At 42.1% G+C, this 14,895-nt stretch overlaps 2 protein-coding genes across 20 annotated transcripts in view; one reads left to right on the top strand and one right to left on the bottom strand.

Annotated features, from left to right (window-relative positions):
- The window catches only part of LOC100740669 (vanin-like protein 1), a 20,695-nt gene extending 12,647 nt beyond the window's left edge, over positions 1-8,048 (bottom strand). The window contains exon 1 of one of the 3 annotated variants that reach the window (XM_033323001.1): positions 7,946-8,048. The gene's annotated coding sequence lies outside the window, so the exon portion shown is untranslated. Of the gene's footprint in view, positions 1-3,065; positions 3,247-7,945 lie in introns of those variants that run through there. The other 2 variants (XM_033323002.1, XM_033323000.1) reach the window with 2 other exon arrangements.
- LOC100748825 (synaptotagmin-7) overlaps positions 1-14,895 on the top strand; it is a 22,780-nt gene that overhangs the window by 1,912 nt on the left and 5,973 nt on the right. Inside the window, exons 1-4 of one of the 17 annotated variants that reach the window (XM_033323008.1) lie at positions 5,177-5,311; positions 6,886-7,775; positions 13,577-13,588; positions 14,680-14,894. In XM_033323008.1, coding sequence (XP_033178899.1) covers positions 7,687-7,775; positions 13,577-13,588; positions 14,680-14,894 — 316 coding nt within the window. In that variant the 5' untranslated portion in view covers positions 5,177-5,311; positions 6,886-7,686. Of the gene's footprint in view, positions 1-2,099; positions 2,355-5,176; positions 5,527-6,438; positions 7,776-9,923; positions 10,594-11,675; positions 13,063-13,576; positions 13,589-13,685; positions 13,736-14,679; position 14,895 lie in introns of those variants that run through there. The other 16 variants (XM_033323014.1, XM_033323007.1, XM_033323011.1 and 13 more) reach the window with 16 other exon arrangements.

The raw sequence follows: 14,895 nt of genomic DNA, 5'->3' as shown, positions 1-14,895 counted from the left end.
CGCGACGCGTCGCGTCACGGCGTTGGCAACGGGAATGGAAACGAGTCGGCTCCCAGGTCATCTCCACGAATAACGCACCGAACGTTTCTTTCTTTATTAATGTCTATCGTTCATCTCTAACTGAACTTCTGTCGAGTTAATTACATTCGGAAAATAAATTACACGGTATGATTACGATTGAGCATTTACGATATAACAACACGTGGTGGTCATATGGACATGGACTGATATCGTAAATACAAGCCACAATAGGATTCCTAATACGTGTTTATCTTTCCGATAAAGTATTTCATTGTAGCGTATCAATTACGACGTTTGCGCCGCGGTAGGCGCATAAAACGGATTAAATCGACGGATCTTATCGAATAGGGGTAACATAGAAAACTGTTATAACAAGTTTTGATATTTCAAACAGGATACATCTGTTAACCCTTAACCTTAGAAGAAGCATATATATATATATATATGTATATATATATTACACACAAAAAGCGTAAGAATGCTTTCACGAAGAAGAGACGAACGCAATTTGCTATGAAATTCGATGCTAATGATAGATTGTCGTGCACGCGCAATCTTGCCCCTTTTTGAACGCACGGAAGAAAAGAAAAGTTTTGCACGACCTAATTTTAAAGCTTTTGAAAGTTCGGTAGAGGGTCAATTATAAATACCGCCTTGCTTAGTGCTTTAGTCGGTTGAATGTTAAAGTTGTCCAGTCTTTCACGCTTTTCACGCTTTTCGAGCATCGTTTGCTCCGTTTCAAGCAAAAAAGCTCGACCAGAGTCTATTATGCATAGAAGAATCTTGGGATCGAGCAGGAGAGTAGTAGAGGTTATCGAAATTACCGTGCGTTAAAGAGACACGCGGTACAACGGTATCGGCACACAGTGAAAAGAAAAACAATTACTCAACGACCTACGCGGTAACGTAACTGAAAACGATGGGAACTACCCGTCTGATATTTTCTGCGATTAAACATCCATAAATAGCAATTAGTTTATTGGCGAGTTTGAGACTTTGTAAACTTTGAATGATTCGGTAATGCGTTTATCTTGTCTCGTTCAACCTACTCGCTATATTATTATTATTCATAGCTATAATAATCGATCATTAACCGGATCGGTGAGTTTATACGCGCTTGGTTAAACGTTGATCACGGAGTAAAAAGGTGAACAACTGCGAACCAACATCCGTTACCGTGATCGAGGGGAAAATCTTTTGTTTAGCGAACGTGATTTTAATCACAAGGTTAATAATTAATTAGGTTGTCTGAAATGTTTCGATGAAAAGACCACTTGAAACTATGCCAAGCTCGATTATGTGACGCGTCATTTAATTTAACATAGATTGATAATGAATCATAAAGAGAAGTGAAACGGTCGAGCGGTATCCGCATTTAGTGTTCTACGAATACGGGGAAAGCCGGGGATTCATTGAAAGGTTAATATGCTATGCTGTACTATGGTTTAACGGGTTGTTTACATGTTAAAGCACGTAACGCCTACGCGCTCGTCCAGTTTCTTATCATGGGAAAAACCAATCTGCTTATGTACGTAACAATTGAGCATTCATGCACTGCATCTCTTTCGCTATGAAAACGGATTATGCATAGCAGAAACAGGGGGGAAGAAGGGAGGCGAAGAGGACAGACTATAAAGAAATTAAATACATAGGATAAAATATGATGGCTATAAATGACCAAAGAAACGAGAAGGAGGTGAAAAATATCATTGGTATTGATTAGTTGGAGAAATATAATCGACAGAGAGCTGGGTAATATGCAATATCGTTGCGGTGTCACCGTGTTATTTATTCTTGGCATGTCCTCGGCAAGCACCAACTCCCCTCCTGTGTAGAGCGTAGATAATGGGAAATTTGTGGAAACGAGAGGAGCAAAGGGTAGTTGTATTTTTAATATCGATATCGCACACGATACGCTCTTTCTCGCCTCGTCAATATATTAATATGATCTCTGTATTCGATTGACAATTTAATACAATTACGAGACTCATTGATGAATACGAGTGTGATGTGAGAGGTCAAACAGGCAAAAATTGATAAAACGGTTCTCTATTTGAATAAACATCTTTCTTTCAAAGGTAACTTAGCATGGAGCGAAAGGACGTAATTCTAACAGCAGTTTTTGGAACAGTGGGAGGTCTAGCGATATTGGTGGTTTTTGGTATGGCAGCGTGGCTTTATCTTCGAACGAAAAGATCGAAACGGCGGGACAATGATCTCGAACCACAGAGCGAACACGGGGATAGTTTCAACGATAACCGACATGGAAAACCAGCTAAGAGAAATGGTCTTTTAAATCTCAGGACACCTTTAATCAGTACAAAATCTTTCGGGTAAGCTCAAACGTCAATTTGGTTTTACACTCTGTTTGTCCGATCAAATATAACCGTACCTTTCTCGAACGAAAACTGTAAAGATGTATGTAATAATTTGGCAAACGAATAACCGATAATATAATACCGCAGTTATATTCCTAATAAAACTGTGTAAATGGGAAGAGAAACATTAAGAGAAGTGATGTGAGGTGAGAGTAGGAAAGAGAGTACATACATATGTACAAACATATGTACGTATATATTAGTCAATTGAAACATACGAATGAAAATGGATAAACGTTGAAAGCACCGGTTGGTAAAGAAGTATCCATTACTTGTTACCGACTGAGAAATAATTTGATTATAGAGACCGACTAGGGACAGGTCATTGTGACCGACGAGACGTCTATGCACAATGTATACTCCTCTGTGACTTGACCATTTGACCGATCACTTGGCCATTGTCGAAAAATGCCGATTTTACCGACAATAGAGAAATTCGCGTTTCGAATATCGTTTTATTACGCGGCTCGGGCACTGACAAGGTACAGGTATCTTTCGACAGTGGTTCGAGGTCGAACGATCGATTAATTTTCGTTAACGTACAAAACTAATGCATAAATATATAACAATAATAATAATAATAAAAATAATAATAATCATAATAACAATAATAAAAATAACAACAACAACAATGATAATGATAATGATAATAATGTACAAACTTACTTTTTCTTTCCGTGTCTCTGTAATCGATTCTCGGATGTTCCAATATTTTACACAATTATAAGAAGAAGAGCATCTTTGCATGCGCACTTATAATGTAATGTCTGTTCGTTCTAGATGATTTTTTTCGTTTTGTATCTTCATTTCCACTATTATAGATGTACATCAAAGGGCATATTGCTCGCTTAAATAAATAAGTAAATAAATAAATAAATAGAACTAAATTATTTCGGTCGCGGCCGAACATAGATGCGCGTACGTTTCGGCGAATCACTGTATCCACAAAAGCATTATTTCCAACATAAAAATTGCATAAACAATTTGTAAATAAATTTAGTTCACGAATTTGTATTGCATACTACGTCGTGGATATCTTTTCATTTCTGTCAACTGTCTACGAAAAAAGAAAAATGAAAGGGAAAACACTGGATATAAAGTAATGTGTATAAACATGTATCAAGTCGCGATCGAAATTGTTCGTCGAATCGATCGCTTAAATCTCATATTGGTTTGCTATTGTCGCTTGCAGGAACGATCAAGTGTTTACTTCGAAATCGAGTATCGAAACTCGTGAACTTGATCGGCCGAGAAACTACGAAAAAGTTGCAAACGATGATAAAGTGAAGGAGATAGAGCGCTATAAATTCCGTAATTCCCAACAAGGTGCCAATTGGAAACCTGCCAGGTAGTCTGGTGTTTCGCAGCACTTAAATCGGCGGAATGCAACAGATATGCCACTTGTTACGTTGCATACTTCATACATACATACATAGCTACTGTCTTCTATCGAGATTCGTATAACAATTACAGTTCGTTACGATCTTTACTTATTTGTGCCGATCGAAAGCTAATCGAACCGCGATACACGTATTTCCGAAATCGTTTGGTTCTTATTAAAACATTCCGTTGCACAAAAATCCACGTTACTCGTCGCAATTCCTCGTGATATAAAACGGATAAAGGAAAATGGAGACCTTGTGCTAGTATTGTTAGTAGTTAAATATTCGGTAACAACATACGACATAGATAAATTAAGATAAGATAAAACTAATTTATGTTGTAACGTTACAAAACAATTCTATCTTTCGTATCACCTGTTTCAAAGCATACTACATAAATACATATATGTACTGGTAAATCTCCGTATTAGTTTAAACGTTTCGAAAGAGATGGCGATTGCTCGTAATCATTGTGTCGAACGGATATATCAATCGCAAACTTTTATCGAAAGAAATGAAATTTTGAAAAGAGGAAAAAGGAGAAACGAAAAATATAAATCGCGACTACTGAATGGCGTAATTGAATCATCGATCGTCGATCGTAGATCGTTAATCATCGATGTAGGAAGTAGGAAAAATAGGATAATGGAAAGGTTATTAGATTTACGAAGGTTTAAGAGAGAAAAGTAAAAGTAAGGTAAAAAATGTAAATCGTAAACGGCATGGAGAGTAGAAGGTAGATGATGAACAAAAGCTATCCGTAGGATGAGATGAGACGAAACGAAAGAAGAACGGCTAACGTGCTTGAAAGGATGATACGAGAAAAGAAGCGCGCGCGACAGTTGACATGTGGTAGGGACATGGAGAAATAAGCGACGAAGCAAGGACATACGTCGAGTGATGTACATACTGTATGTATATAGCATAGTTTACATAGTATAGCACCGGTCGGTAAAGAATAGTCGGTAGGAGAAGCGGCAGGCAGGGCAGAACAGGATAGAATGGGAGATGCGCCGTGGAAGGAAGCAGTACGATGGAGAGAGGGACAGATAGTAATAGTGATAGTAATGTATATGCACGTAAGTATGTATGTATGTATAAGCGATCCTGGGAAAAGAGTCGGAGGGGAAGCAAAGGTCCAGGAAGAGTCGAGTCTAGGGAGTGTGGATCGTGGTGCGGAAAGGAGGCGGGAAAGATCGGAGTGGGACTTGGGGTGGTAGAAACGAAACGGGTGGAACGAGGGCAGTGGTAGGAATGGGGAAAGAAGGTGAGGGGAGGGGAAGGCAGGAAGGACCTAGTGGGGGTTGGTCATAGGGGTAACGGTAGGATTCCGGGGGTTGAAAGCAGCTGAGAGCAGTGTACGAGTAGGTCATACCACAGCGGAGAAAGGTAGTTCGCGTTTAGCAAACGGCTCGTCCGTTTCAGTTGGACGAAACGTATACTAGTCGTTGGACCGGTTCTCTACATTTTTCGTATTCGTATCATCCTTCGAGAATTTCTCGCCTCTGATATCGATTATCATTTATCCTTGTTGGTGTTACTATCGTCGCTATCGACGTTGTCGTGAATATCATCATCGTCGTTGTCGTCGTCGTCGTCGTCGTCCTTGTCCTTGTTATCGTCGTCCTTGTCCTTGTTTCCTGGAGGACGTAATCGAGGATCGAAGGAAATGGATGCTCATATTGAAGAGCAATGGCTGAACATCTTTACAGTATGACGAAAAATCGAGAGTGACTTAATTAAAAGTACGAGTCACAGTGCGTCGATTTTCACTGGTTTTCAAAACGATCTGGTATTTCGTTAAAAAGGGCGTTAAATCGGTTCTTCGTTTTCAAAACAAGAAGTTGCGTGTCGCTCAAATTTTCGAAGAATTTTCTTTCCGTAATTGGCTAATTACGCGAACAATCTTTTTTTCTTTCTACTACCATCCTCTATCCACACCCCCTCCTCTCCTCTTTCTCTTTATTCTTCTCCTCTTTCTCCACCTCCGCCACCTTCTCCCCTTTCCCATATCATCCTGTTGGGTTCGTCGAAAACTAGACGGGTGTATATCGTGCTTTCACCACGCAACCCTTGCATTCGATCGGCCGACTTTCGGTCTAAGTGATCGAATTTATTTAACTCTTTAGATCGGATTGGATCGGATCGGATCGGGTCGTAGTGAAATCAAAGTGGTTGTCACGTCGGACGGCAAACGAATCGACGAACGGAAACATTCGATCGGTGTATTTGCGGATTTTTTTTGAAAACCAGTGAATAAATAGTTTTACGTTCAAACCTTCTTTAATTCGAAAGACAGCGCGAGAAAGAAGAGGAAACGAGCAGCGAAAAGAAGAGAAAGGGAGGAGGATAGAAACGAAAGGGAAAAGCGAAGGAGAAGCAGAGACGAGCATAGAGAAGAAAAGCGGGTGGAGAGAAAAGTTAAAAAAAAGAAAATGAGAAAAGTTTGAAAAATTACAAAGTTGTGTTGGCAGAAAGAAAAAGTTTTCTTTTTCGTCTCTTTACGGGCAAACTGATCATATTCCTTGGGCACTTGTAACGCGTTGACTATAACTACAACGTTGTTGAATCGCAAAAGTGACGATCATTAGTCGTTGTATGTATTTATTAATCTATTCGTCGAGCGTTGCCGCTGGACGACACAAAGCGTTTTTCGAATCAAGAATATCGAAGAGTTAAAGGTGAATTCTTTGACTACTTCGAATGTGACGCGACGGTTAGTCTTAATCCTACATATCGTGGGTGAATCGGTCGTTGGAAGGGCACGTAGCGCGTCTCGATCAAGTATTCATTTCTATCCGGAACGAACAACGTTTGTACGCGATTTACTCGTAAATTACTAAGAAATTGATTTTCAGTTTTCCTGTTTCTTTTTCGAAAAGAACACAAACGATCGTGCTAAAAGATAAAATCGAAAAGAAAAGAAAATAAAAGAGAAGAATCTCGAGAGTTAGTCATTGTTGTCATCGTCGAGAAGTAGAAGACTTTAACTATCGTGACCGTAACGCGTAAAAGGACCGGACACGGCAGTTTTTGACGACTGTCTGACGACGACCGACGACCGACAAACCACGAACGACGACAAATCATCAACGTCTTTTCAGGAAAAGAACCAAAGAAGAAGGGGGACAGGACGAGTGAAAGCGCGGCGGGAGGGGGGTAAACAGAAAGTTGACGAGAAGCGTGTAAGAGAAAGATAAAACGATAAGGAGGAAGAGAAAGAATAAATAGAGGGAGAGAGAGAGAGAGAGAGAGAGAGAAAGAGAGCGGTTGGTAAAGGGTGGAGAAGAAAGCGAAAACTGTTTCCATTATACATGAAACTGTTTCGTCGACGAGATTGGTGACGATCGTGTTGGAAAGAAAGGAGATTGAGATACGAGATCGTTGATGAAGAAGAAATTAGGCTCGAATCATGCGACGCTGCGATTCGACGAGAAATACGTTGAAAATTGGATTAATTGGCATCGAGGTAAAAGAGAGGGGTAAAGTAAATAATCAGCGTTCAGTCAGCAAGGAGGACTTGTAACGCTGTTTACATTTTCTCGCCTCGCCTCGCCTCGTCTTTCGACGATTTGTATGTGTGCTTGGAACAAAATTGACGAAATAGCCTAGTTGTTATTTCGATAGTTCGTATAGCAAACACGACCAGCTTCGAAACACAGAGAATTATAGTGATCGATACGATACGGTGAACGTACAATACGATATCGTGATATTATTATATCAGTCAGCCTCTGAATTGGGATCGAGGGATTTTCGTTGGACGCGTTTCGATTCGACGAATAGGAGGAACACGTTGGTTGGTTGGGACGTCGAAGGAGCTCGTTACTCGATAAATTGGAATCAGTCAAGAACGAACACGGGAAATTGTTTCGCTTCTAGTTTGGTTAAGCGAACGATCGAATATGGAAATCGCAGCCTCTGCAATGTTGGATGGCCTGAAAAACAATCGAATCAGCAAGTTGGCACTGTCGCGGTTCTTGTCGCAGAGTCTGTGAGTAAATTAACTCGGCCGTTCGTCGAGCACGTAATCGATTCGACGTGGTACGAGTAACCAGGATGCTAGAAAGCATCGGCACGTAGCGCGCGCACTAATTAATTGCTTGGCTTTTTTATGCTTCTGTCGCGTTTCATCGCCATCTAGGCAATTAGTATCACACAAACCTACGCATTCAAGTCCGTTTTGGTAGTTTATCGCGCGCGCACTTGCTTGTCGCTGCTTCCATCCGAGATTGTCCGTCCGATTCCTCATTGTCCGATACTGATTATCCACGCTACGCGGTTGAGTCGCTGCCGTTTTCGCGATGGACGCGCGCGGTTATGGCCGATTATGGCCGATTATGGCCCATTATGGCCGCTTGCACTCACTATCTTCTACTCTTTTCGTCCTTTTCCTTTTTTACCCCTTCTGCTTTCGCAGTCGCGCGAAGTTCGCGCGGTTTTCAAACCATTTCTCTTTTCATCAACAATTTCTCGAAGCATGCGAATCGTTTCAACGAAACGTACCCCTATAAATATCTATAACTATGTATATATACTTATAAAGGAACGAATTTCCAACTTCGCTTATCCACGTCAACTTAATAATTCCCTGGGTCTCGAGATCCATACGCGTTTTTCATTCTCGTTCTTTGTACTTTTATCGTTCTTCGTCGGTCTTCGTTTGTCTCATTTACGGGACGTTCCTGTATGCGCGTGTCGCGTACTTGAAATTACGACTACATTGAAAAGTAAGATGCCGATAGGCGCAAGATCCACGGTAAGAGAATCGAGAAGAAGAAACGTTGATCAACGAAGAAAAATTGATAGAAAAAGGGCGAAATATTGGACAGAGGTAGCGAGAGGAAAAACAATAGAAAGAGAAAATGGGAAAAAGGGAGGGAAGGGACGAAGGAGTAAGAAAGAGAGAGAAAGAGGAGAAATTTATGTAGAGAAGTGATCGATAACGATAGTCGATGTGTAATAATATTTTTCCTATCAAACAAAAGAAAACATCATCAATGTGAAATGCCGGAGAAGAGGAGCTCTCGAGTAAAACTAAAGAGACATTTGAATGTTGTTGTTTCGATTTACAGCTGCTATTGAACAATTTTCAGATTTATCGTAAATTACTTATATGTGTCGATATACAGAGTCGCGTGTCCACGCGTTTTTGTAGATTTTGCCGAGAGACCACTGTACCCACATGTAATACGTATTCAAATCGCTCGAGGCGATGAATCTTGTAAACGGAACAGCCGCGTCTATCATCCGGTAGTAGAGTTCGGTCAGTTAAATGACACGAGAACGCGCCTGCGCACGTGTCTGCAACCCATTTTCGTTTCCTTTATTTCTCATCCGAGTTTTTCCCGACCACCAAGATATATACAAATAATTGAAAGGACACCAGAACTGGCCCACTTTATTTAACGATGCCTCAGGCTTTTTCTAGACAAAGGAGAAACAGGAGCAACTCCCGATCGAACTCGTCGTTTCGACGATTCGTGGGTTTTTCTCGTTCGTATATGAAAAATCGGAAAAAATTTCCAGCTATAATTTCTTTCTTTCTCGTTCGATTTTTGCCGATTTAATCGACTTTGGATAAATGGAAAAACAACTTGCATGCAACTGCGAATCAGGGGATTGGACGCTACGCGACGGTTTTAAGATTCATGAGATACGTTGGATAGACAATCTGGAAAGTTCGATATAGATCGTTTGGGGAACAAAATACCACCGTTCAACGTAATTTTCTGATGCTAACTATCGGATCAAATCAAATTCCAAGGAAATTCGCGACAAAGCAAAGATTTTGAGAGAAGTGATAACGGATCGAAGATGAAGAGAGAAAGGTACGCTTGTAGAAGGGTAGAGTGACAGCGGTGATGGTGTGATGGTGGTGTGGCGGTAGTGGTAGGGGAGTGGGGATGGTGGACGGAGGTGGACGGAAGTGGAGGTGTGGTGGTAGTGGTGGTAGTGGTGGTAGTGGTGGTGATGGTGGTGATGGTGGCGGCGGTAGAGATAGAGGTAGTGGTGGCAGCGATAGCGGGGTGTCGGCTGTGGAGGGGATGGGATGATATGGTGGGAGCGATAGCGGTACGGTGGAGATGGTAACAGGTACAGGCGTAGAGGGTAAGGATACGACACGATGGTAGAGCGGCATAACCAGTGTGGAGAGGGTAGGTCTGGGTTAAAAGAGCAGGAAGGGGAGAGCAAACGGATGATAGAAGGGCAAAAAGGGGTGCGCGCGTTTGATCCCTGGTGCGTAGGAGAAGTTTTCTATGGCGTCCGGAACGGTCCTTGGGTGAGCAGCGAGGTGGCGCCAATGTATCGAAGGCTTGAAAGCATCGATGCGAATGCAACCAGGGCTTTTCCACCCAGGAGGAAAGTTTAGTCTGTGATGCGACGCGGTTGCGGGTAGAAGTGGCGATACACGCGCGTTTTTTCGCGCGAAAGCGATCGCGGTACGTTGCCACTTTCTCTTTCGATCGATGTAAAGCGATATTCTCGCGAGGTGTCCTTCTTTACTATTTACGATTTACGAATTACGGCTCACGACTCGCAGTTCACGATTCACGACTCACTACTTATGGCTTACGGCTTTCAGCCTACGACTTACAATTTTTTCAATTGATCCTACCAGTTTTTGTTTATTCGTCCCGGCTACGAAGCCATTCGATTCGGATTTCCTATATATCACCTCGCGCATTGTTCTACGACAACATGTTTTTATTGTTATCGTCTATTCGTCTGACTTTACCGAGGAATGTAAAAGATTCTAGCAAATGCTTGTTATAGACGAGAAAGCCCAGAAAAGAAGGTCTACATAAAAGGTGTGCGATTTTTTCTCGAGGTCAGTGGGAGTAACGTGGGTGAGAAGGAGCCGCGATAAAATTGGAAAAGCGATAAGCGTATATAATATGTCGCGTGCTCGCTTGGCGATCGTTAATGTTCTATCTTGCATTGTTTCGATCTGTGTTTTTCAAATGCGTCAACTACGTAACAGGTGGCTAACGAGTTTCAAGATTGCACACTAGATGAAACCTTTTATTTTCGTCCAAGTAGGACGATGGCGGCGAAAACGAAAGTAGTAATCATCGATCGATTGTAAATTGTTCGTAATTTGATCTTTTAACGATAATCGATTCCTCGAATTAGATTTGTATACTAAAATCGTTTCAAGTTGATGACGAAATTTTTTCGGAAATTGTTTTCTCGAAACTACGTCGAATCCCGCGGACCGTACAAAATACACATATGTAAATATTTGAAAATTCTGAAATAAAATGATGTTTCAGTAACATCGTATGGTTGATATTATAATTTTGTCCGTTGTTCGTGCAAGCAATGCAAAGTAATTCGATAAATGTATGTAGTAGTTGAAGGGACACTACGTGCATCTAAATTTGAACGTAGTAGGTACCTACATAATTCGTCCAAAGTTATGTCGGAAGAGAGTCGTAAATTCTTCGTAAAATTTCGAAAGGATCGGAGTTTGTCAATTTGTTTGTAAAATTCATAGTCCGCGTGTAGTACAACGACTAGAAACCTGTTGCTTGGATATTCTTCGGCATTGACCGAACCGCATCACGGCCAGGAACTCTTACCTTTGTCGTGCGCGTGCGTTTCGATCGATCGTCTCGTTCGTAATTTTCTTTCGTGCTGAAAGCTCGGAGGACTTTTTGCTACCGACATCTACGACCAGAACAAATCTCTCAGAGAAAAGGAAAAATCTACGATATATGACTGATTTGTTCGCTGTATTAGAACGAAATTATCGTTGTTGTAACGATCCTCATTGTTCGGCGCACGGACGTTCCGAACATTATCTGGAGTCTTGAGTTTGACAGAGAACGAGGGCAAGAGATGAGATGGAGAGGAGACGGGAGGTGAAGGGGATGAGATCGATAGGGCTTGCAGATCGATGGATACGTGTAAATTGTAGTACATACAATTGAAAGCCAGTCTTATCAATAGAATTTGGTGATTGGTGTATAAAAATGGTTTAATCGCGTATGGATGTAAGCGTATGCGTGCCCAGCGAGATGCGCGCGCCGTATCTATCGACCTTCGCAGACATCGTTGCCACGTGCACGATATAATATATCCTTGATTGAGTTCGGAATTTGTCGTCCGGTTCTCGAATATCGATAACGTCGGAGGACTTGGCCCCTGGAACAGTGCGCGAATCGATAACGCGTGACTAATTTCGTGAACGCGTCGCATAATCGTCGCATAATCGTGGCGGCACGGCGGTGTCGTGGTGCTGCTGCAACGTCGTGGTAACCACGATTATGGGGTGATAGCGTTGATTGGCAGTAGACACGATACGTAATAAAAGTAGCGGTAGAGAAGATAACAGTGGTGGCGGTGGCGGTGGCGGTGACTGTGGTGGCGGCAGTGACGTCGGCGATGGCGTGAACAGCGTGGCAGCGGTACCGGCGAATGTAGCTAAGATCGATCGTATCCCCTTCTTTCGACCGTCGCGTCCGTTCTACCGACCAACAGACTGACCGACCGACACGATGGAATATTGGAATATAACCGAACCAATTTCCCAGATTTTTTTCGCGTATACGATCGCCTACTATTATTATCTTTGATCGCCTTTCGGAAATACGGAACTAGGGCTTTCTGCATCGTTTGACTATTGTTCGTTATTTCCCTTCTGATACATTTGCGAAAACGTTGAATATTCGCGATATAGGTACACGACAGCCGCCATTCTCTTTGAAACATTGTTGCTCGAGAAAACTCAGATTCACGCACCACCGCTAAGCAGTTTCTGAAATGACGTCGTGTAGCGATACGAATTGTTTTATGAATGCGAAATATTCACTATTAAGAACTACAAATATTCTTACATGCATCGAATTCGATACCTAAACGTATCGAAATGTTACAATTCTGAAATTAAACGTTTTCGTGTGCTGCTTATTGTGTATTTAGACAAAATTTGTCCAAAGTATCGAAGATCGGATCGGATCGGACCGTGCCAGGTTTTGTGATTCGAAGAGAATAATTCGCTCGAGGAAGTGTATTATCGAGTAAAGAGAAAGAAGAAAGAGATTGCAAAGTTTAGAGGCGGCTAGAGGTTGCACACGCGTATAAATAGGAAAGTACGTTCTTCGTTTTTCGTCTTCTTTCAATGGAATAGATCATAAACTCGATAACAGGAATGTGAACTCTGGTTCTCGCAATAATCGTGGTTAAAGACTCTCTCGGAACGATAAAATCATGTGGGCTGCTGTCACGAGGTCGTTGGAAATACTGGTTGCCTTCTTCGAGTATTACACCACCAGGTAAGGAATGTGTATTAAATCGGCAACGTAAATTAGGAATAAAATTAGCATGATAGCGTGTCCCCCTGAGGCGATTAGCGTAAAGCGTCATCGAATAAGCTTGTCTGAACAATGACTCACAACGTGGGACATTATACCTCTCTCTCTCTCTCTTTCTCTCTCTCTCTTTCTTTCTCTCTCTCTTTCTGTATCTCGCACCTTATATTTTTCGATTGGCTAGCCTCTCTTCTCAAGTTTCTTCTTCTTCGGATTCGTTGCTATTGCGAGTGGCACTGATTGCGCCGCGGTTTCAAACGAAACGTGGAACGTTTGGAACACGACAGCGAAGAAAATATTGTGACGAGAAAGTTCCGAGAGTCCATCGAACCAAAACGAATTCCTTGTGATCGTTTGTTTCGTCGTTCTCTCTTCGAATTTGAGATCGAGATTCAAGATTCAAGACACAAGACTCACCAATTCCTGTTTTCGCTTCTTTTGTTTCATGCGTCCTTTCGGGGTTACTATTGGGATCCAGAGCGCAATTGGAGTAAGTATACCACGAGTTGGTAAATAGCAAAAACTTTTAATCTATCTTCTCTCGTACTGCTTCACTTGACTCTTCTATCTTCTCTTTCAATTCTCCTTCCTAATGGAACGAAATGTCTCATTCGCGGATGGGTGCTGCTTTATCTGCGTAAGTAGTTGAATTGAATTCAATTCTTCGATTCTACATTTCCATTTCTCCCGTTTCAAGTTTCGTTCTAAACATTAGCTTATTTCTCCTTTTTCCCTGATCTTAACATGCGCGATCTCCCAACAATTTTTGCACCGAATTCAACTGCAACAAACTCTGTTACTTTTCTATTCGTAGTATCCTTTCTCAACGCTCGACTCTCCCTGATTTTCCTTTTGAACGAATTTCAAGTGAAACTACCGATTCGGCGTTGTGCAGAGGAAAAGAAAAAAGGGGGAAAGAGAGAAAGAGAGAGAGAGGGAGAGAGAGAGAGAGAGAGAGAGAGAGGGAGAGAGATTTATAAAACAAGAAAATCAGGGCAAATTTGGCATTGCGCATCCCAATTAATCGAATCGCACGTGCTTTTATGCGTTTTCACGGCTGTCGATCAAACTTGAATGTCTAGAGTTTAAAAGACTAGGTCTAGATTCTAGATGGTAGCCCGAATAGCTCGATACATCGAAGGACGAGCATAGACAGCCGTTGCACCATAGCTACGTATACATATACATACGTATGTGTAGGATAATACGTTAGATAGGTAGATAGAACATAGAACCCCTGACTATGAGTCGTCGTTCACCGTAGTTTGTAGTGTGATGATGGTCGCTTTTGACGACGCACAATCTAATCGCGACTGCTTTAGCTACGCCAAAATATGTAGTTGAAACTGTATGCGCTTTAGTTTTGATCCTTGTTAATAAATGCACGTGAAAGGAAATCGGGATGACGCGAGATTTTTGGCGGATGATGAAAGATGAACGAGATCGAAACGTGAACCACGGTAATGATAAGACAATTACGATGACGCAACGAGGACGAGAACGATAAAAATGAGCCAGGCGGGGTACGCGATCGGATGAAATGGTGCGATAGAGATTTGAAAAGAGGGTCGATTGCCGTAGGACAACCGATAGCCCGGCGAACAAACCAACAACATCGACAAGTGGAAGCGGAGCGGCGGGAACTAGCGGTTCGAGCGGTTTGACGACGAGCGGGGCAACCGCGGGAGCTAGCGGATCGGGATCTGGCGTAGGAGCCGCGTCTGGTATCGGAAATGCGAACGCAGGAACGAGCGGCGCCGGGGCGAACGCGGTTTCCCTCGGCGGCACTAGTAGCGG

Source organism: Bombus impatiens, unplaced genomic scaffold (genome assembly GCF_000188095.3).
Source record: "Bombus impatiens unplaced genomic scaffold, BIMP_2.2 scf_0749, whole genome shotgun sequence".
NCBI lineage: Eukaryota > Metazoa > Arthropoda > Insecta > Hymenoptera > Apidae > Bombus > Bombus impatiens.
Note: the sequence above shows the minus strand (reverse complement) of the source record. Positions and strands in the feature narration are given on the sequence as shown.